At 39.5% G+C, this 22,917-nt stretch overlaps 1 protein-coding gene across 3 annotated transcripts in view; it reads left to right on the top strand.

Annotated features, from left to right (window-relative positions):
* AASS (aminoadipate-semialdehyde synthase) overlaps positions 1-22,917 on the top strand; it is a 70,765-nt gene that overhangs the window by 8,938 nt on the left and 38,910 nt on the right. For 2 of the 3 annotated variants that reach the window (XM_035021006.1, XM_035021008.1), the window contains exons 2-5: positions 11,159-11,383; positions 16,941-17,117; positions 19,796-19,880; positions 22,846-22,913. In XM_035021006.1, coding sequence (XP_034876897.1) covers positions 11,159-11,383; positions 16,941-17,117; positions 19,796-19,880; positions 22,846-22,913 — 555 coding nt within the window. Of the gene's footprint in view, positions 1-4,337; positions 4,621-11,158; positions 11,384-16,940; positions 17,118-19,795; positions 19,881-22,845; positions 22,914-22,917 lie in introns of those variants that run through there. The other variant, XM_035021007.1, reaches the window with a different exon arrangement.

Here is a 22,917-nt window from a genome sequence, read left to right as displayed (position 1 = left end):
AAATTTGCTTATATTATTATAACTTATAATTCTCAACCAATTTATAAAATACAATGATATGTAACTGAAAACGTGCAAGTCCTAGTAGACTTCGAATAACAGTTACTAAGCAGGTGATGATGGGCAGCAAACTCACCCATTGAGGTATACCTACACACACTTAACTCTCACGGGATGCCAAGACCCTTGAGGACTTTGTGAAACATTAGAAACCAGTAAAGGTTGACGCTGGAACTGCAAAGGAGCTTTGAAATTTTCTTGAATTTTATTTTCTTCAGGAATGCTTGTTAAGGACTGCTAATGGTAGAGGAGGTAAACTAGGAATTAGATTTCTCTGCTTTTTTATAAAAGGGTGAGTGGGGAACAGTCCCCCAGGACATCACTATCTCCATTCAGAAACTGTTTGCAGGAATTACGATTTATCTGTGGGTGGTTCCTGCTTTTGCCTTACCAGATCAGTTTAAATTGCTTGAAGATAGGTAGGTATGTTTCATTCCTAAGATAACTGGGGAGGCAACAATAGTAATTGTCATTTAGAAACTTTGCCTTCCTAAACTATTTTTTTTAATTTTGTACATTTGATTTTGCACTTTCTGTCTACAAGAAGCTTGTGTTTATAATAGAATAATTTATTACGGTGGGCAGATTATAGCTGATACAATAAAAATTGCTGTTCATGTAAGAATATAAGGTCTTGAGAAATAAGTAGAACAAACTTAGTAGCATGCTGGATTGCTTCTACCTCCTCCCTCCAAATGTCCATCTCTTTTCTCTTTATGGCAAAATTAACTTAAGATTGAGAGTGGGGGGCGCCTGGGTGGCTCAGTCGTTGAGCGTCTGCCTTTGGCTCAGGTCATGATCCCAAGGTCCTGGGATCGAGTCCCACATCGGGCTCCCTGCTCTGTGGGAAGCCTGCTTCTCCCTCTCCCACTCCCTCTGCTTGTGTTCTGCTCTCGCTATGTCTCTCTGTGTCAAAAAAATAAATAAAATCTTTAAAAAAAAAAAAAAAGATTGAGAGTGGGTTCTGAACACACAAAAAAAAATGGGGGGGGAGGAGAAGATAAGACAGAATAAAATAGTGAGCACCAATAATAGCTCACATATATTGAGAACATGCTTCACTTAATCTTCTTGAGAACTCTATGATTTTTCCCATTGTCCTGACAAGGAAACGAAGAAACAAAATGGCTTGTTAGTGAGTGGAAAAGGAGGATTAAGTCTAGGTCCAGCTCACTGCAGTGTTCAGATGCCTAACTACTACCCTCAGGGTCTTTCAGGAAGGACAGAACCAAAGTGAGGAACAATTAGGGAAGAAAGAAAGCCAAAGAAGGTGGGAGAAAGGTAGCTTGAATGGCCCCAAATCAACTTTCTAATTTAGGAGTGTTAACCTAGCACCCCACATGGGCAGAAGGGGTCTTCCATATTGAGGGTGTCTGAGGGGTTGACTGTGGGAGCTGACTTGGGGTATATCCAAGTCCTGTTTTTAATCTCATCTGTTGCCCCTTTTCATTGTGAAGAAATTTCTGAGAACTGTCACATTTATTAAAACAAATATCACTATGATGAAAAACATTTGAATTCCCCATTTTGAGGAACAGTATTTCTCATTCACATATTTTGCAAAATTCCTGAATACCATAAGCATTTGAGCAGTAGTTTGGAATTTACACAGGAGGAATTTGGGGACAGGTTAGTATTTCTTCAAGGTGAGGGCAGGTCAGAAGTGGATGGGGTTTCAAAGTAAAGCAGGAGAGAAGCTGACTGAGCCTCATGGGCCCTTTGTGGGGTCACCATGGTCCAGGGCCCTTTTCCAAATTTGTCTATTCAGGGAAGTAATTTTGATAGTTTTCCCATGAATGTTCAACCATTTGCAGAGTAATTCACAGTAACCAGTCATATGATTCATTAATTTTGACAAGCATTTGCTGAAAACCTTTTGTGCTGAATATTCTCCTTTGAATCTTCTAGAATTTCTGCCCCCTTCTCTACCTGCTCTGTCCCTGAGGGACTAACATTTATGGACTACACCTACCCTCTGGCTTTTCTTGTGTTCAATTTGTAGATAGCACCAGCAGGAGATGGGAGGGTAGGAGAATGAAGGGAGGTTATTCATTCCTTAGGCCAGAGGTCTATAAACTATGACCCCTGGTCCGTATCTGCCCTGCAATGTTCTTATGAATAAAGTTTTATTGGCACACAGCCACACCTATCCATTTAAGTATTGTCTATGGCTGCTTTTACACTCCAAATGGCAGAGTTGGGTGTTGTGACAGAGACCTTTCTGGCCCTTTACAGAAAGAAGTTTATTGACTTCTGCCTTAGGTAGCTCCCTCTGGGTGGAGTTTTTTGTTCCTTAGGCAGCTCCCTGCCTGCTAAAAGCCACCACTATCAAGTGGCACTCCCCATAGGTTTAGCTACACCACAGCTAGAGCTCTTTCTGAGTTCTGGTAACCATCTCTTACCTGGCCGCATGAAGGCCTGCAGGTACTTCTCACTGTTGCTAGTCCCTGGGGGGTTGGGGGGGAAGGCAGCATCTTTTTGTTGCCTTCCTCTATTGCTGCACATACTTACTCCTTTCACGTCTCCTAACTTACTCAGTTGGATTGTGCCATCTGTTTCCTTCTGAGACTCTGATCTATCACATGCATAGTATTGTGTTAGAAGCAATGGGGAAAAAGTGAGTAAGGATATATATACACACACATAAATACTTGCTTTTATTAAAGGTTTTATGAGCTGATAGTGAGGACAGGTGAAAGATGGAGATAAGCTAGATACAAATGGCTATTGTATAAGGAAGACTGTGGTGAGTACAACAAGAGAGGCAGACGGAGAGAGAAGGGAGAGAGCGGATCTGCTTGGTATTCAGGGACAGCTTCATTGATGAAGTGGCATTTGAGCTGAACCCTAAAGGATGGATTAGTTTTGGAGAGGTGGACGTTTTTGTAAATGAGAATTACAGAAAAGTGGACAGCATGAGATACTGGGGGAGAAATAATAATTGTCAGTTTCTTTAGACACTTGGCAGAACACTTTGGACATCAGCTTATTTTGTTATTGTAATGACCCCGTGAAGTAGTTCCTAGTATTATTCTATCGACAGATAAGGGAACCTAGGCTTTTTTGAAAATGAAGTAACTTCCCCATGATTTACAGCTTGAGGGGGAAAAGTAAGGATTCTGATTCAGGCTCCTAATCCTTAGGGATATAGAAAAGCACAGATTGTGTTTCAGTGTCAGTTTAAGGCTGGTTCTACTATAGAAATAAAGCTGAGATGGCTGATTTGGGCCATATCTTGAAGCAACTCATATGTTGCGTGAAGGACTTGGGGCAATGGTCTACAGATAGTGGATAGTCTCAGGGGATTTTGCTCAGGCTAATGATATGATCAGAGTTGTGTGCTTAAGGGAATATGATCTAGGTAGTGCATAAAAGGGGTTTGGGTGAGAGTGATAGGAGAGGGATTTTAAAGGACAGAGTCAACACCAGGGTTAAGGTTGACAGATGGAAGAAGAACTGAAGCAAATTTGGTGTTTCAGGCCTGGCTCAGTGGTGATTAGGAAGCCGGTGATACCAAGAATGGAGCTGGGAAACCCAGCACAAAAGGAAGACTTTAAGAGAGGAGTGATTAGAGAGGAGTGATTAGGAGTATGATTTTGGGTATGTGAAGCTAGAGATACAGAGGACAGTCTCAGCTTCCAGAAAAGATTTTAATTTTCTCTGCACTTGGAGTACAAGTGGAGTTTATAAGAATGTTCTAGGCTCTGGATTATTGACACAAGAGTTTCATGGTTAAACACATCTGTGGTAGGTATGAGAAAAGTCTGTGTTGGAGAAAGTTACAAGAATAGGAAGGACAGTTACCTTTTGGCCATTGACTCCCTAAAGGACCACAGATGGGCGTCTGGCATTTCTTCAGCCTCTAGTGCTGAGGCTAGTCTTCATGAAGTGCATTTCCCCCTGTCCCTCTAGGGCCACTTAAAGCTTTTTAAGAATATAGACTTTGCCATATACACATAGATTCTTAATATTCATTGGATGTGGATACACTACATTTAATTTCCTAGTCTCAGTTTGTTGGACTCCAAAACTGTTCTAAGAACCGTCATCTGGCTTCACAGGCTTATTATGAAGCTGTGAAACGCTTTGAAAAGTGTGTATCGCTAAACAAACAGACATGCGTTCGCAACTTCTTTCCAGGAGATACACACATCTATCTAGGTATAATGCCCGTACTATTTTCGTCCTCTGCGTCTCCGCCTGTCCTCTGCTACGGACAGTTACAGACTTGGTCAGTAACTGTCCTGGGAGGACGTGATGCCCCCAGCTAAGGACGCACGCAGGTCAGAGATCTAAAGGCAGAAGGATTTTCGGGGAGGAGCAGAGGCAGGGCATGACTTAGCACCTGGCAGCGCCGCCAATTGGCGGAGGAGAAGGTTGTTCCCTCAGGGCGGCCGCTGATTGGCTGCGGGAGGAAGAGGCCTGACGTCCTCAGAAGTTGAGCAAACACCTCCTCCTCCCGGCCCCCATCCCAATTTCTGCTGGGAATTCGGGGCCTTCCATATCCGGACCCAGGAGCTCGGAGGCGGCAGGACCGGTCGGAACCTCAGAGGGGACGAGGTGAGGAGGGCTGCCCGGAGGGGGCTGAGCCGACGGGCGGAGGGCCCAGCCGGCGAGAGGCGCTTGGAGATCGCCGGCGAGGCTCCGACTGTCCTCCGAGAGCGGCGGGCGAGCTCTGCCTCCGACGCCCTGCGTCGCGGGCCACCCGGCGACTCGGCGCAACCCAGCGGTTGCTCGGACGGGCAAGGGAGAGGGTGGCGAGCTTTTGGGCCTCCCTTGCGAGCGTTTCCCTTGGAGCGAGGGAGGGCTGTCGGCGCAGTTCTGGAATTTCTGAATAGCAAAGGAAGGGATGGCAATCAATTTCTTTTTTCTTTTTTCTTTTCTCTTTTTTTTGGCGGGGAAGCGGGAGCGGTTGCTGGGGAGTAAAGGTTAGGTGTGGAAGCTGCAGAACGAACACCCTGTTAATTTTCGGACTGCACGCTTATTTAGGTCGGCTGGCTGCGGGGTGTGGTTGATGGAGATTTTGAGGGGCAGTCCTTTCCCTTAACCCCAACTTTCTCTGTGCGCGGTTGCCGGTCGACCTTTCCCGCTCTGGCCTGCTTAGCCAAACTCTGATCACAAACGCCTAGCCCTGACCATCTCGGGCTGGCCATTCTCTTTGAGATGGGGACAGCCCCCCCCCCCCCCCCCGCAAACTGCTGCTCCTTGGCTACACTGTAACAGACCAAGAAGGTGTAAGAAATTTGGGCACCCTGAATATCAGCGACTCCTGAACTCCTGAGACCCTGCAGGGGCTGCGAGGCCAGTGTGAGCACTTATGCGGGAAAGGGACGCAAGCAGACGCAGTTCGTTGCTACTCTGCCCGATTGAGTTGGGCTAAATGCCCTGACAACTTAGAGAAGTGATGTCCTTTTCAGACACTGATTTTAGGGGAGTGGGAGTGGAGTGGGGCCTGGGGAGAGGAAGGAAGGGACGAAGGGAGAGAGAGCGATCAGTAACCTGAACAAAGGTGAACATTTTTTGATATTGTGGGTCATCAGTTATCAAAACGTGAGGAAGGTGTGCCTGTGATTATGCGGATGTAGCTTTTCATGGGACTGAAGGATCAGTTACTCAGGTGGTAGCTTTCATATACTTTATGGTAAAAACAAAAGTTGCACTTTGCATGGATGTCTATATGTCTCTGCGTGTATATTTTGTCATTTGCACTCCCCCCCACCCCCTTTTCCACATAGATGAGTGAATCTAGGGGTATATGACCTTCTGGCAGTGTAAACTTGTGCCATTCTGCAAAGTGAGTTAGGAGGACAGAGATTTAGGCCAACAACTTTCCCTAGTGACTTTCCCACTCTCCAGAAAATCGTATTTGTTTTCAATCTCATTTGCTACTGGTGACAGCATTATCAGAACTATATTTTGATTTATTTGCAATGGAATCCTCCTACCCACCTCCCTCTCCCCATCCCAAGCTTTTAAGCCTTAACAGACCTTAACAGCTCAGGATTTTGGAAGTGATCTTTGGTATGTATGCAGTGCCCCTTTAACAGAAAAGTTGTCATTTTTCCAAATATTCTTTTATTAATTATCTCATAGAAATAACATTGCAAACTGTGGCAGGTGTTCTTGGTGAGATCACAAAAAAATTCTATGGAATTAAGAAACTATACATTTGGCATGGGGAATAACATTATTACTGTTTTCATTGAATCTAAGATGCCATCGATCGTAAAATACATCCCTGTTTCAGGGATGCTAAAATGTGAAAAAATGTGTCATAAATTTAATGAAATACAGTATTAAAATGGTAAGTTATTTATCTTGAACACCTAGGCCGGAAGGGTGAAGTTGAGGAGAGGGCTTACTGGGCTCCATTTTGTTTTCCTTGACAAATGGAAAGAGGAAGGGGTGGTCAATGTGGAGCCACTGTGGGGCCTTACTACTGTGTAACAAAGAGAAGGAGAAAGTAGTGTTTTCTGTTAGTGGTGTGGTTGTGCTCACCCTTGAGGAGTAGGCAGGCTTGGGGCCTTCTTTGGTTCTTGACATTTATTGAGCATTAATGGCATGCAAGATAGTACTCAGTACTTTATGCATATTAGCTCAGGTAAACTTCACAGTAGCCCTGAGAGGTAGATATTAATATGAATCCATTTTGCAGATGAGGCACAAAAAGGTCAAGTGATGTACCAAGGTCATAGAGTAAGCATTTATAGTTTAGCAAAAGGACAGATAAGCAGATAAACATTTTGGATTAGACTCCAATTTAAAATTAACTTTGCATTCCATCTCAATGATACTAAATTTGTGGGCTAAAGACCAGAAGAGTCATGGGTCTTAGATCTTCGGATGACTTTGAGTAGCTGCTTGAAAACATGAATATTCTTAGACCAGATTAATTAATATTAGTAGATTCCCCCTGCCCCAAGTTTACTGTTTTTGTTTGTTTTTTAACATATGGTTAACTGTTTTATAAGGAGTTTAATGTGGAAGCATTAAAAGAATGTACCTATGCAACAGGAAGTGAAAGTCTGGAGGACGGTGTTGCTGCTTGCCCAAGCCTTGTTCTAGCCAGCCTTGGGGTTGAGAGGCATTTGGATCAGTTCTAGGCTATCACGAGGTGTTCTATTAATTTGGAACCCTTTTGGGCCTCTCCAGGATTATTATGGTCTGGAAACCAAGTATGTAGTGTGGGCCAAGACTCAATGCCATGGAGCTATGGTCCTCTGCTCTTGAAGGTAGCTTTTCCTTAGATGTAATCTTTTATAAATACATCTCACAAAATCTTCTCTGGTTCCTTTATGTGATTTAGGATGGTGATATACTCAGTGATCATGGTTTATTTCATAGTAACTGAAAGAAAATGGGGGATATGTATGGAATTCTAGGCTTGCTTTATCATCTTTATCTCTAATGACCATTTTCCTGTTCACTTCTTTGAAAAGGTTAGAAAATACCAAGAACATTTAAGGGTGTCCTCCCTCTGCCCCATTCTCATGTATACATTGCAAAGATAGGTAATTTGTAAATTAAAAGAAGTTCTTAAGTCTTTTTCCCATTGAAAGATGGAAAGAGAGGTACGGTGGTTATTGTAGAGTATGTTCTATTGCTAAGTCCATCCACTCATTGTCCTCCTATCTCAGTACATGTCTGTGCAATTCACTATAATACTCCTGTGACTTTTTAGAGTTATTTCAAATTCCTGATTAAAAATGTATACGTTAGTGCTGTTCTTGGTTTACAAAAATAGAGAAGAATCTTTTAAATTTCATTTTTATGATACTAGGAACATTGGCATTTTATATGTTGAAGGAAAAAGACTGTTTAGAAATTGTCAGGGGAAGGGTCTTATTTCCCTCCACTGACTATGTTACACTTCTCTTCCTACCCTTTCTCTTCTCCTGTTCCTCCTCCTTATTTTCCCTAATTCTTTCTTTGTCTCTTCATGTCCTTTTCTTGGTTTCCCACCTCCTCCTTGCTCATCCTACAGGCTGTCATTAGCACTGTCAAGTGGTCTCACTAGAGCCAGTAGGTAAGCCAGGGGTCTTCCTGCTTTGTTTCACTGAAAGCGTTGTCAGAAATATACCTCACGTTTACTTCCTGATATTCTTGGAAAAGCCCACAAAATTCAGGACAGGGAAATCCAAAACAGCCCACCTGGGCTTTTCCATGAAATACCAGACACCTGCCATGCCCTATCTAAGAGCAATTAAGAAATTCTCACTACTGCAGATTTCTTGATGACCTTAGAATGGAATGAATTGTGGCCCTGGAAAGTTCCATGTTGAGGCCAGATTATTTTGAAGTTCAAACAATTACTAGCACAGTAATACCTGCTACAATTAAATCTCTTGTTCTAAGCACCCAGAAACCTAGAATTTACCTTGGCAGTGACTCAGGAAGGATTTTCAGTGACACATAGGAAAGGGATTGATAGAAGCACTCCATGCTGGGGAGATAACTGATCACTTACTCTATTAAAGTTGATGCCATATGAATCTAATTTATTTCTAAAATGAGCTGGCAGCAGTAAGATACATCAGATCTACATGGTGTGGATCTGTAGGCTTCGGCAAAGAGAAAAATCCTGAGTGTTAAATATTAACTTAGGAATCCTGCTTCTGCTTAGAAGCAACAGCTCTAGGCAGATTCCAGTTCAGTTTTTTCACCTGTAAAATGAAGATAATAACAGTATCTACTTACTAAGATTTTTGCAAGGAGGAAATGAAATAATGTCTGGAAAGTGTTCAGCATAGTGTTTGGCATATAAGGTTAAATCAATGGTAATTATTGTTATATTTATTTAAAAACAAAGTCAGAATTATGATTTGAGAATTCCCTACAAAAAGTGAAAGTGAAAGCAGCTTCCCAAAGAAACTTCAGAGGATCACTCCCTGTATGCTTCTTTTCTAGTCTACAGGAAGTCTGCCTTTGCAAATACATATGTGTGTATTATATGTGTGTATGTGTCTGTGTCTCCTCCCACACCATATCCCCTACCCCAGACAAGGGAGGTAAGGAAGAAGTGGAGGGATGGTCACTGAATAAGGTGAGGCTGTGATTATAAATCAAGTTTGGGCTGAGGAGAGACACTAAATTATCTGAACGTCTTCCCTCATATTGGCTCCAAGAATTGCTACTAAGAATAGAGGATGCAGGGTCACTTCGTCACCTATGGTATGTGAAATAGGCCCTGTGGGGAAGATGGGGCCCTTTCTAGGCTCATTTGTGTGTTCAAAAAAACTCACTTGTCTTTGGAATTGGTTTTATTTGAGAACCGTAGGGATTTAAGTCCTATGGGATTGTTGCAGTTTTTCCTTTGGTTTGGGGGAGAATAAGTGCTATGGACTTGGGCTTGAGTTTGGGCCTAATATAATCTCTTTTAAAAACAAAACTGTATAGGGGCGCGTGGGTGGCTCGTGTCTAACTCTTGATTTCTGCTTAGGTCATGATCTCAGGGTAGTGAGATAAAGCGCTGTGTTGAGCTCTGTGCTGAGTATGGAGCCTGCTTGGCATTCTCTTTCTCCCTCTGCTCCTCCCCACTGCTCACACATGCTCTTTCTCTTTTTTTCTCTGTCTCTCAAAAAAGAATTTTAAAAACAAAACTGTATAAATAAACCAAAAATTAGATAGAGTATATAGCAGTCTTTTACTAAAATATTGCTCATCAGTATTTTGGCCAAGTGAAAAAGCCTGAGTTGCTTTCATCAGCGTGTTCGCTTGCTGTGTGCATTATTTTTCTTACGTCCCTCTTTCTAAAGGCTTCTTAGCTGATCTCCTTGCTGTTAGCTTTGTTCTTTTAGTCTGTTGTGTTGTGAGTTGACCTATACATTTTCTATTTCAAGTGTTAAGTAGTTGCTCCCTGGAAATGTACTTTTATGTGCCACTGTTGAGACAAAACTTCCCCATCTGTAAAGTGGGTCTGATTTAGAAGATTGCAGTCTGATGTAACAGAAATGTGTTCATAAGAATTTTGATGTATGTTAGCAGTGATTGATAGGAAATTTCTAGAAAGTGTGAAATTCAGTCCCTATATTTTGATGCCAGCCTTAAACATAAAAACTAAGGCTTAGCATTGAAATGATCCATAAATTATCATCTGAAATTGCCAAGTGTATGTAACTATTTGAAGAGGGACAGAGTATTGTTTGATATTTATGCTTTAAAAATCTATATAAAATTTACTCTGTGCTGGCACATAGTAAGCCTCTTGTAAACATTTCTTGATTGAATAAATTAGTGGAATTATGCAATCTGGAATAGCAGCTAGAAAACCGGTTGAGACAGGTCTGGGTTTAATATCATAGCAGGAGGAAGTGGTATGGAGAGGAAACCCTGAAAAGGGGAACAGCATGTTTATATCAACAAAAGGTTCAGGAAGGGTTAGGACAGTGCTTCTTAACCTTTTAACACCTGTCATGGAGAAGCATGTTTGTTTTGTTTTCTTAAATTTCCCATCTGCCAGGACCAATACTTTCATAAAATTCAGTGACAATGAATTACAGAAAAATGGTCATGTGATATAAAGGTTTCCAGGCGCTTACCTTCTATTTCTGTGCATAGCTCATCCAGGACCAGTAAAAAGCAAGTCACCGACTACCAACAGGCTGCCAAACATACTTTGAGTAGCACTAGTTTAGGGAATGGTCAGAGATGAAACTCCAAAGAGATTGGAGCTGGATTGTCAAAAATCTTGCACACGATTAAAGGATTCCAACCTTTATGCCATCAAAATTGGCATAAATTATCTTCCTGTATTTGCATTGTAGGTTAACATGCTTAAAACTTTTGTGCCGAATACGTTTGATGAAACATATATTTAAAAAACTCTTTCGGCTTGGCAAATACTGGCTAGTGTCCTATAATTTGCTCAGTACTTTTTTTTAATTATTATTTTGGAAATAAATAACCTCACTAGTGGAAATTTGGGTTTGTTGGGTAAAGAAGCACCTGATGTCACCCAAGGTTTCCCTCCTCTTTTCTCTATCTTGTATCTGTTACATCTGAGTTGGTTGGATTTTACAGCCGATTTCTCAGGAGACCAGAACTGATCTGTGAGCCCTCCTGCCTTTTGTTGTCCTGTTCTCTTATGATGTCTTTACAGTCACCAGGTTTTAAGATGCTGCGAGTACAAGGGACCAAACTGGGCAGGCTGGGGCTCAGCTTCTCCAAAGGGCTTCATCACAAAGCGGTGGTGGCCCTGAGGCGGGAGGATGTGAATGCCTGGGAGAGAAGAGCACCTCTGGCTCCCCGGCACATCAAAGGCATCGCCAACCTGGGATACAAAGTCCTAATACAGCCTTCCAATCGGCGGGCCATTCACGACAAGGTAAATAGTTCTAATTTTTTTAAATATGTGGGAATAAAATGAAAATGAAGGAGCATCTGAGTAAAAATAAAATGATTGCCAGTGTCATTTAAACGCCACATGAGAATATTCCTTTCTCTTGATTATAACAAGATGTCTAGTTAGAATTTGTACTTGGGTCCAGAATTTAATCAATTAAGTATTATTGTCACTCCATTCCATGCTTTCTGCAGCTGAGGGATGGAGAGATTGCCTTTAGAATGAGGTAATGTCCTTTTGTCATTGTCTCCATGTGCAACCCTGGTTCTGGGACTGGGGAGACTAAGGCCACTAAGACATTATTGCATTTCCTAGGAATAAATCATTCTCCTGCATAACCATCATCCTGAAAAATTAGTAATTCCATAATACCATCTCACATAGCCCGTTTTAAATTCCCCATTCTCTCAAATATCTTTATGGTCTTTTATTTTAATTGAGGCTTACTTAAGGTTTGCTGCATTTATTGTTATGTCTCTAGTTCTTTTAATCTAGAACAGCACACCCTTTTGATTTGTTTGTTCCTAGGACATTGACTCCTTTTTAAGAGTCCAGACTAGTTGACTTGTAGAATGGTCTGCTTCTGGGTGTTATTAGTCTGAGTTTTATCCTGGTGATTAGATTCAGGTTAAAACACTTTTGATATAAATATTATGAATGCTGTATTTTCTTCCCACTCTATCACATCAGAGACACAAAATACCAGGTTGTCCCAAGGTTAGGAATTCGTGGTCACTTGGCTCAGGTAGTTGCCACCAGATCTCTCCATTGTCTAAGTACCTTTTTCCCTTTGTAATTACTGAGTCATCTGTCGGGTGATGTTTTGAGACCTGTGAATCTTCTGTTTGTTTCTCAACTACCTTTTGTTAAAGATATTAGCATATGTTGATAATCTTTGCCTGAATCATTTTTTATACATTTTTATCTTTGCCTGAAGTGATGATTTTTCTGATTTTATCGCTCTTCTAAGTTTACTTGCTGATTTTCTTCTATAGAAAAGAGATTTCCCTTAGTTTCTCTTTTCTCTCTTGCTCTTTTGAGTATCATTAAGGATGCATGGGCCTTTTTCATTTAATGTATGATAATCTATTAACCTTTTTTTTTTTTAAATGTCTCAGTTATCCCAGATTTGAGATAGAGGGTTCCTTTAAGGGTGCTCCTATGTCCTTTGGAGTACTTTTACCTTTCAGCTTTCTTGTTTTCCAAAGCAACAAATGGTCTTAGTCTTACTTGTGCTTTTCTTGCCCCACACCTGGAATTAGCCATCTGTCTCATCAGGGAGCCCTGATTTCTTTCAGTATATAGAAACCAAGATCTGATATCTGGTGTTAGGTGTGCTTATTTTTACTGGGATATTGTGGCTTTTAGCACTTTTAGTGAACAGAGCTAAGAAACACACAGATTACACACACATATATATACGTATATATTATTTAATATTATTCAATCATGAATCAATACTGATATTTCCAATTAAAATTTTTGACATTGCAGGTTTTTCTTACCTCTAAAATTTTATGTTTGCCTCTGTTTTTTACAGCAGTGAAAATTTTAATTCTTTATAATATTAATGCATGTTTTTTGGTTTATCCTATATTATACATAAAATAGCTTTGGAATCATACTATTATTATAACTAATAGTAAACCTATGAATGCTAACTGAGTAGATCTTACAAGTTCTTATGTAACTATCCATGGTGACAGATGTTAACTAGATTTATTGTGGTGATCATTTTGCAGTACAGACAAATGTCAATTATTATGTTGTATACGTGAAACTATATAATGTATGTCAGTTATACCTCAATAAAAAAATAAACCTATTAAATGGAGTTTAAGATTTTTTGAGTAAAAAAAGTCTTTTTGGTTTTAGAATATATCTTAAAGAATATTCAGATTGCTGTATTCAAGTTATTTGAATTATTCTTTCTGTGTAGTTACATTGTCAGTGTGATATACAGTTGGATTTATCTATGTTTTTTCTATACATTTAAAATTTTTAAATCCTTTTTGATTTAATTATATTTTTAAAATAAGTGAAACATAAGTTTCAAAGATTAAAACTATGTAAAATGATACAGTGCAGAGAAGTCTTCCTCTTAGCTTAATCCCTTACATCCTATTCCCACCCACTCCATAGGTTACTATCGTCATTAGTTTCTTTTTTTTAAATTTAATTTTATTATGTTATGTTAGTCACCATACAATACATCATTAGTTTTTGATGTAGTGATCCACGATTCATTGTTTTCATATAACACCAGTGCTCCGTGCAGTACATGCCCTCCTTGATACCCATCACCGGGCTAACCCATCCCCCCACCCCCCCTCCTCTAAAACCCTCAGTTTGTTTCTTGGAGTCCATAGTCTCTCATGGTTCGTCTCCCCCTCCGATTTCCCCCCCTTCATTTTCCCCTTCCTTCTCCTAATGTCCTCCATGCTCTTCCTTATGTTCCACAAATAAGTGAAACCATATGATAATTGACTTTCTCTGCTTGACTTATTTCACTTAGCATAATCTCCTCCAGTCCCATCCATGTTGATGTAAAAGTTGGGTATTCATCCTTTCTGATGGCTGAGTAATATTCCATTGTATATATGGACCACATCTTCTTTATCCATTCATCTGTTGAAGGGCATCTCGGCTCTTTCCACAGTTTGGCTATTGCGGACATTGCTGCTATGAACATTGGGGTGCATATGGCCCTTCTTTTCACTACATCTGTGTCTTTGGGGTAAATACCCAGGAGTGCAATTGCTGGGTCATAAGGTAGCTCTATTTTTAATTTTCTGAGGCACCTCCACACTGTTTTCCAAAGTGGCTGTACCAACTTGCATTCCCACCAACAGTGTAGGAAGGTTCCCCTTTCTCCACAACCCCTCCAACATTTGTTGTTCCTTGCTTTGTCAATTTTTGCCATTCTAACTGGTGTAAGGTGGTATCTCAGTGTGGTTTTGATTTGAATTTCTCTGATGGCTAATGATGAACATTTTTTCATGTGTCTGTTAGCCATTTTTGTATGTCTTCTTTGGAGAAGTGTCTGTTCATGTCTTCTGCCTATTTTTTGACTTGATTATTTGTTTTTTGGGTGTTGAGTTTGAGAAGTTCTTTATAGATCTTGGATACCAGCCCTTTATCTGTAGTGTCATTTGCAAATATCTTCTCCCATTCTGTTGGTTGCCTCTTTGTTTTTTTGACTTTTTCCTTTGCTGTGCAGAAGCTTTTTATCTTGATGAAGTCCCAAAAGTGTCTTTGCTACCCAGAGCGATCTATACCTTCAATGCCATCCCGATCAAAATTCCAATGACATTTTTCAAAGTGCTGGAACAAGCAATCCTAAAATTTGTATGGAATCAGAAAAGACCCCGAATTGCCAAGGAAATGTTGAAAAAGAAAAACAAAGCTGGGGGCATCATGTTGCCTGATTTCAAGCTATATTACAAAGCTGTAATCATCAAAACAGTATGGTACTGCCACAAAAACGGACATACAGACCAATGGAACAGAATAGAGAGCCCAGATATGGACCCTCAACTCTATCATCAAATAATCTTCGACAAAGCAGGAAAAAATATGCAATGGAAGAAAGTGTCTTCAATAAATGGTGCTGGGAAAATTGGACAGCCACATGCAGAAGAATGAATATGTGACCATTCTCTAACACCATACACAAAGATAAGCTCAAAATGGATGAAAGACCTCAATGTGAGACAGGAATCCATCAAAATCCTAGAGGAGAACATAGGCAGTAACCTCTTTGACATCGGCCACACAACTTCTTTCAAGATACATCTTGTCATTAGTTTCTGATCGATTATTCCTATGTTTCTTTATGTAAAAATGAGTGTGTGTGTGTGTGTGTGTGTGTATCCTTAGTTCCCCCTTAGTCTTACATAAAAGGTTGTAAACTATACATACTCTATTGTACCTTGTTTGTTTAGTCAACAACATACCCTGGAACTCACTCCTTGTCTGTTCATGGAGATCTGCTTCATTCTATTTAATGGCTGTGTTTTAATTACTCTGTCATCATTACTCCATCATTTGTGATTTATTTAACTAGTCTACTATAAATGGACAAATAGATTACTTTCAAAGAAACCAGGTATGAATCACATTTTCATCCTTGTAGTGTCTATCCATCTATAGTTTCCTTTAAAGTAGATTCCTAACTGGATTCGTCTTATTTTATTCAACTGCTACTTTTGATGCTCCTTTAATTCTGCCTGGATCATGCTAACCCTTTATTTAGAAATCTGAAATGACTTTCTATTGCCTCCATGTACTAGGTATTCAATCTCAGTTAAATGTGTAAACCTCAGGTTTCCCATTGATAAAATGGCCATAATAATAATACCTACTTCATGGGAGTTTTAAGAAAATTAAATGAGATAATTCCTGAAAAGAGCTCAGTAAAGCAAGTACTAATTTATTAATAAATGTTGATTTTTATTTTTTATCCAATAAAGATCATATTCACCATGATAATATTTAGTCTACTTTTCCAAATTGATTTATCCATTATGCCCTAAACATCTTCTTACTTTCCTGCCTCCATATTTGTATATATTTCTTCAGTACTTTCTACTGATATTACCACCTTGCATTTCACATCTCCATCTCTTCAAATCCTACCTAGCACTCTGAGAAACGAACTGAGGGTTTTAGAGGAGAGGGGGGTGGGGGGAATGGGTTAGCCCAGTGATGGGTATTAAGGAGAGCACGTATTGAATGGAGCACTGGGTGTTATATGCAAACAATGAATCATGGAACACTACATCAAAAACTAATAATGTAATGAATGGTGACTAACATAACATAATAAAATAAAATTTAAAAAAATCCTACCTAGCCTATTAGATTACTTTAAAGTTTCATATTTCCTTGATAATCTCACCCAGGAATTATCTCAATATCCATTAAACTAATGTATCACTTAGCTTCTGCTGTTCATAATTCTTTTGAATTCAGCCTCACTTACTATGTTCCTGACTTCTTTTTACTGTATCTTGTGAGCTTCTTTATAGGAGGGATGTTGTCTGCCTTTTTAGTGTCTTATCATTTCATCTCTAGCACAGTCCACTGGACAGAATGGGGCAGTAATAAATACTAATTGAACCAAAAAAAAAAAAAAAGCAAAGTAAATATTGCAGATATATGCCTTTTTTTTAAAAATACACGTGAGTAATAAATTACTATTTTGCATTTAGCATTTCAGTACATTGTTGATACAAAATACACATTTCACAAATATTTTTAAATCATATGTGCTAGTGGTTATGATCAAACTATTAACTGCTCTTAAATAGGAGTAGGTGGTGAATTTTCTAACTTTTTTTTTTTGCTATAAAGTCAAACTTGTTAAATTGATCTTTAGCCAGAAAGTAAAAATATTAGAAGTAATTATTATTTGTTCTAATCCATACAGATTTTATGCCGCTGAAAGATTATGCCTTTAATTGCTATACTTACTTATTAAAGAAAATAAGAATCAACAAATTAGGGAAATAACTTTTAACCCCAATTGCATTCCCAGGAATATGTCAAAGCTGGTGGCATTCTTCAGGAGGATATTTCTGAAGCTTGTCTAATTTTGGGAGTTAAAAGACCCCCAGAGGAAAAATTAATGTCTAAGAAGACTTACGCATTCTTCTCCCACACAATAAAGGCTCAGGAGGCCAATATGGGTTTGCTGGATGAGATTCTGAGACAGGTAATTAGTGACCAGTAATCATAAATGTTAACATAGAAACAATTTTTCTTTCAACTTTTAAATGTCAAGCGGAGTTTTAGTTTTCTTTCAGCGTCTAGGAAATACATCATGTTATTCACCTCAATAGGAAAGATGATCTGTGAGTTAGTGCTTGAATAGTTCTGCAGCTCTTCGGGCTCCTCTGCTGTGCTAGTTTGGAATTTGTAATGAGAAGCCAAACATTTCATTCCTTTTGTACTGAAATGGACAAAAATGGTAGAAGTATTTCTCCCCAAACGATTAGCACTTTATGAGGCCAATTGCTCAGATATTCCCAAGTAGAATTGAGAGCTAAAAAGAGCCTCAGGGATCATATAATCCACTTCCCTCATTTTTCAGATGGAGCCCAGAGAGGTGAAGTGACTCGACCAAGGTTGCCCAGCTCTGTAGTGCCAGAACTGGACTGGAGATTATTTTTACATTTATTAACATTCATGAGGGAAGAAATCATTTTTTGAGTTATAAATACTATACAAAAACTATCAGCTGTTTAAAATACAGAGTATTCATTCAACAAATATTTACTGAGTGTCTGCAATGTGTCTGACCCTCTTCACTGCAATGGCAATAAAGTAACTGTCTTCACAGAGCTTACATTCTAGTGGGAGGAGACAGATGATAAATATATAAATAAGATATCTGTCACTTAGAGATATGTGTGATGGACATAAATATGATACAGAAGGGAAAAAAGGGGTTCTGGGCACTGTGGGAGGTGACAGTAGTTTAAATAGGATGATCAGGGAGAGCCTCATTGCAGATTGGGCATTGAGCAAAAATTTGAAGTAATGTGAAGGATCAAGTCATATCCATCGAGGAGGAGTCTTCCAAGCAGAGAGCATAGTAGCACAAAGTCCCGTGGGTCTGGCTGAGTGGAGGGTTAGTGTCAGTCATGTTCTGAAGTGCTTCTTCAGCCTGCTGTGTGGATAATATTGGAGATGGGAGGAGAAAATTGGTAAGATTGTTGGTTTAGACTAGTATGGACCCCAGGTTCCAAATGACAGTGGCTCGCACGAGGCCGGTGGAAGCAGAGGTGGTGATGCATAGACCCAATATTGGGTGGATTTTAGAGGTCTAATCCTGCAGAAGTTACTCGTGAGACGAATGTGGAATATGAGAGAAAGAGTGGAATGAGAGGAATCCAAGGTTTTGGCCTGAGCAATTTGAAGGAGTTGCCGCAAACTGAGATGATGGTACTGCAAGAGGGAGCAGGCTTGGATGGGAGGATCAGGAGTTGAGTTTGGGGCCTGTTGAGTTTAACTTGTCAATTAGACATTTAAGCAGATTGCAGACTTTAGACATTAGATTTTAAGGAGGGAGCCATTGACAATGAGTTCAAGGCTCAGGGCGGCTCCTCCTGATACGTATTTGTAGTTGTTAGAGACTTGATGGCATCTACGACCATGAAACTGGATGAGGGTAGGCAGTGAGTATAGATAGAGAAGTCCAAGGTCCAAGCCCTGGGGTACGGATGCTAGATAAGAGCATTAGGAACTAGACTAGAATCTGAGAATAGGCAGAGAACCGGAGACTTCACAAACAGTAAAAGCACTGGAAGAAAATGTGTTCTGTACAGGCCTATAGAATACATTCCTACTCATTTCAAATATGCTAGACCTGGCCTAGTGAATTCCCAGTGGTTTTGAAAAGCAAATTCAAAAAGTAACTAATGGAAATAATGTAAGAAAAAGATTGCACCTTAAGCAGATAAATTCCTTTAAAAGTACTTTAGAAGCATTTTCTTTGTTACGGATTTTTGTTCATTACAAGAGAATTAACAAAAACAGAATGGGCATGGCTGCTTTTTGGCAGTATTTTGTAACCAGTTAGAGTTGGATGACTATTAAACATTCTTAAATTCAGGCACATGGTAAAAACCATGATCTTTGAGGAAATAAAATGACTTTAAAACATTCTATAATTACAGTGTATCAATAGCTTTTAAGCATGAGTTAATAAGACTTATTCCTGAGAGGGAAGATTCCCAAAGATAGAGGAAGAATGTGGTTTCAGTGAAGGTGAGAAAGTGAAAAGCAGGCAGCATGTGTTACTTTGTAAATGAAGCTTACTTGTAAAGGGATGGAGAGAAAAAGGAAAGGAGGAAGGGAGAGAGAGAAAATGAGATAGATTTGTGTGTATGGACTTGAGAGGGGGTGTTGTCATTTTTAAGGTAGGAAGGAGCAGTGTACAAAGGGATAATGCAGGAAAGAAAAAGTTCAAGAGTGGTCTTGGAAGACATGGGAAAAAGCTGGGATCCAGCTCACAGGGATTAGCCTTGGCAGGGACTTGTTTTCTTTGAGACTAGAAGGAAGGATGTGGGGGTGAGTGGGACTATAGATATGTATGTAGGTGGTGCTGGCCTAAAAGTTAAAGGAGATCATGTCTTTGCTATTTTATTGACTACCATCAAGGGGCATTTGTCACCCTGCTAGGACCATCTCTAATCAAAACCTATCATTGGTTTGTGACCCAACATTTTCTAAATATTTCATGGTGCACCTGATGGTAACTTACAAAGTCAGGTCAAGATATATTTTATAAGAGGAAGAAATGTGAAATATTTATTTGCTCATATATGTGGTCTACTCATTGAAATTAAGCTTAATGGGTCTGGGTGGAAATTTTTATCCTTTCTTCAGGAAATCCGACTTATTGATTACGAGAAAATGGTGGATCATAGAGGAACACGGGTAGTGGCGTTTGGACAGTGGGCAGGTGTGGCAGGTAGGTATGCCAGGGTTTTTACATCACCCACTTTCTAAATTTGCCTGGGAAGTAACTGTGTTTTCTTTTTTTCTGTGGCAAGGGCATGGAAGTGTTCATTTCCACTAAAAAAATAAACATGGGGGTACAGCTAAGGGTGATGAATATTAGGGGAATAAAATAAGGTAAATCATTACACATCTTTATTACAAAAGTTAAAAAGAAAAAGAAAGCAGGAAAAAGGAGAACAACTATGAGTAGGTTCTGACTTTTTAGGGAGTTCTGTCTGGAAGACTAGGAGAGGTCAGTTTGGTGATGAGAAATTGTGGAGAAGAATAAAGGGGGAAAGAGAGGGAAAAGATACAGGGTTGGGAACCAAGAGAGGAGCAGTCTAGAAAGGATAAGAGCTGGAATTGGGGGAAAACTCCACTTGATTTTTGTCCCAGTTAGTACTTTGAAAACTTCTTTGGTTGAAGAAGCACCACTTTTATATTAGAGCTCTGCATCAGATTAGAGTACTTAAAGGTCTGTAATTGTTGGGACAAGTAGAAAATTTGTGGGGATATAGAACAGTAAGACACCATCGGCCACCCTGATGCAATTGATGGTTATTGAGCACTCGCCCAGATGGCCCACAAGAACAAAACAGTTCTTAATAAACATAAAATGTTTGAAATCATAGAGTATGTGCTCTAACTATAATAAAGTTGATGTTGAAATAATAATAGAAAGATATCTAGAAAATGTCCAGATATTTGGAAGATAATGTATTTTTGAAAAACCCATGAGTCAAGAGGGAATCACAGGAAAAATTAGTAAATACTTCGAATTGAATGAAAATTTAAAACAGCATACCAGAATTTATGGGGTGCAGATAAGGTGGTTACTTAGAAGGAAATTTATAGCATTTAATGCTTTTATGAGAAAAGAAGAAAGTCTAAATTAGTGATCTAAACTTCTATCTTACAAAGCAAGAAAATGAAGAAGTAATTAAATGCAAAGCAAATACAAGGAAAAGAGTAATAAAGAGGGAAAATCAATGAACTCAGAAGCTAGTTTTTAAGCAAATCAATAAAATCGATAGGCCTCCAGTTAGACTGATTAGAAAAAGAGAGAAGCCACAATTTACCAGTATTAGGAATACATGAGGGGTCATGACTGTATTTCATATAGACATTAAAAGGGAAAGAAAGTATTATGAATAGGCCAATAAATTTGACAATGTTGATCAAATAGACAAATCCTTAAAAGACAAAAATTACCACAACCAACTCAAGAAATAAAAAACTTGAATATCAATGTACATAAGAAATTCTACTCATGGGGCACCTGGGTGGCTTAGTCGTTAAGCGTCTGCCTTCGGCTCAGGTCATGATCCCAGGGTCCTGGGATCGAGCCCCGCATAGGGCTCCCTGCTCTGCGGGAGGCCTGCTTCTCCGTCTCCCACTCCCCCTGCTTGCGTTCCCTCTCTCGCTGTCTCTCTCTCTGTGTCAAATAAAAAAATAAAATCTTAAAAAAAAAAAAAAAGAAATTCCACTCATAGGCATTTATCAAGAGAAATGAATTATTTTTTATAAAGACTTATTTCTAGTAGCTTCATTCATAATAGCGTAGAAACAGTCCAAATGTCCATTAGCCGAAGAATGGATAAATAAGTTGCGATATACCCATAAAATGGAAACTCCTTGTCAATAAAAAGAAGTAAACTACTGAAACTACACTGAATTATGTATGAATCTCAAAAACATGCTGAGTGAAAGCAGACACACAAGAGAGTATATACTTACAATTTCATTTATATGAAACTGTAGAATTAACTACTCTATACAGAGAAAAATAAGACCAGTAGTTAGTTCTGGGGCAAAGGAGTGGGGAGGATTGACTGGGGTGATGGAAATACTCTGTATCTCGATTATGTTGGTGGTAATATGGGTGCATACATATGTTCAGTTATCAAACGGTACACTTTAAATTGGTGCATTTTATTGAATATAAATTACACTTTTAAAAGTTGACTTCAGAAAAAAGATCAAAGAATGTTTGGAAGGGATACAGAGAAGGAAAAAGGAAGAGGAGAATGGATGCTGAGGTCTTTGCTATGGGTATGCTGAGTTTTCGCTATTTGAGTCCAAATTGGGAAATCCATAAGGTAGTTGGTCAGGTCTTGAAATAAAATATCTGTGTTAGAGATACAGACTTAGGGGCATCAGCATATACAGAATACTTGAAATTTAGGACTGGATAAAATTAGCTAAGGAAAAAAAAATGTAGAGATCAAAGAGACTAGGGCCCTGGACAGAATCCTGATGCTAATTAATTTAAAAGAAGACCTTAAGGGAAGGGGAGAGGACACTAATTTAAAAGAAATGGGCATGGGAAGAGGCACCTAGAGAAATGTGGGATGAAAATTTTTAAGTCAGGGATGCTGAGGGAAGAGGGTTCCAGTAGAGAGAGAGTCCATGTTGCCAAATACCTCTGACAGGTAAGATCTGACAGTTGTTCACTGAGTTCAGCTATTTAGGTCACTAAAATTGCTGATGGCACTCATAAGGTCAATGCTGACCTTGTATTTGTTTGTTCATTAGTTTTGGTTTGAGAGGAATGTAAGTGTCTTTAAATGTTGGTAAGAGTGAGCCAATAGGGAGGGATAGTGAAAGGAATAATTTCAAAAGTGAATTCCTTAGAGAAGGAATGGGAAGGGATGGGATTTGGAGCAAAGATAGAATAACCTCAGAAAAGAAGAGGGACACTCTTTTCATTTTGGCAGGATTGAAAGTGGAAGGGAATAGGTAGGGATGCCAGCTGGGTTAGTGCTTTTGATGGCAGAAAATTGAGGGGATGGATAAGGCGACCCCTGGGGCCCCTTCCAAATCTGAGATGCTGTGATCTGTGCTTCGTCAGAGCACGGAGCCGGTTGGAGAATGGTCAGAGAGAACAGCTTCAACTCCTGACTAATGGCTTTTCTGTTGGTCTGATTCTGCAATAGGGATGATCAACATTTTGCATGGAATGGGGTTAAGGCTCCTTGCTTTGGGACATCACACACCTTTTATGGTGA

The sequence above is a fragment of the Mirounga leonina genome, unplaced genomic scaffold (assembly GCF_011800145.1).
Source record: "Mirounga leonina isolate KUSES-001 unplaced genomic scaffold, KU_Mleo_1.0 Mir_174, whole genome shotgun sequence".
Lineage (NCBI taxonomy): Eukaryota > Metazoa > Chordata > Mammalia > Carnivora > Phocidae > Mirounga > Mirounga leonina.
The sequence above is the reverse complement of the archived record's forward strand: the minus strand, read 5'-3'. Positions and strand labels throughout refer to the sequence as shown.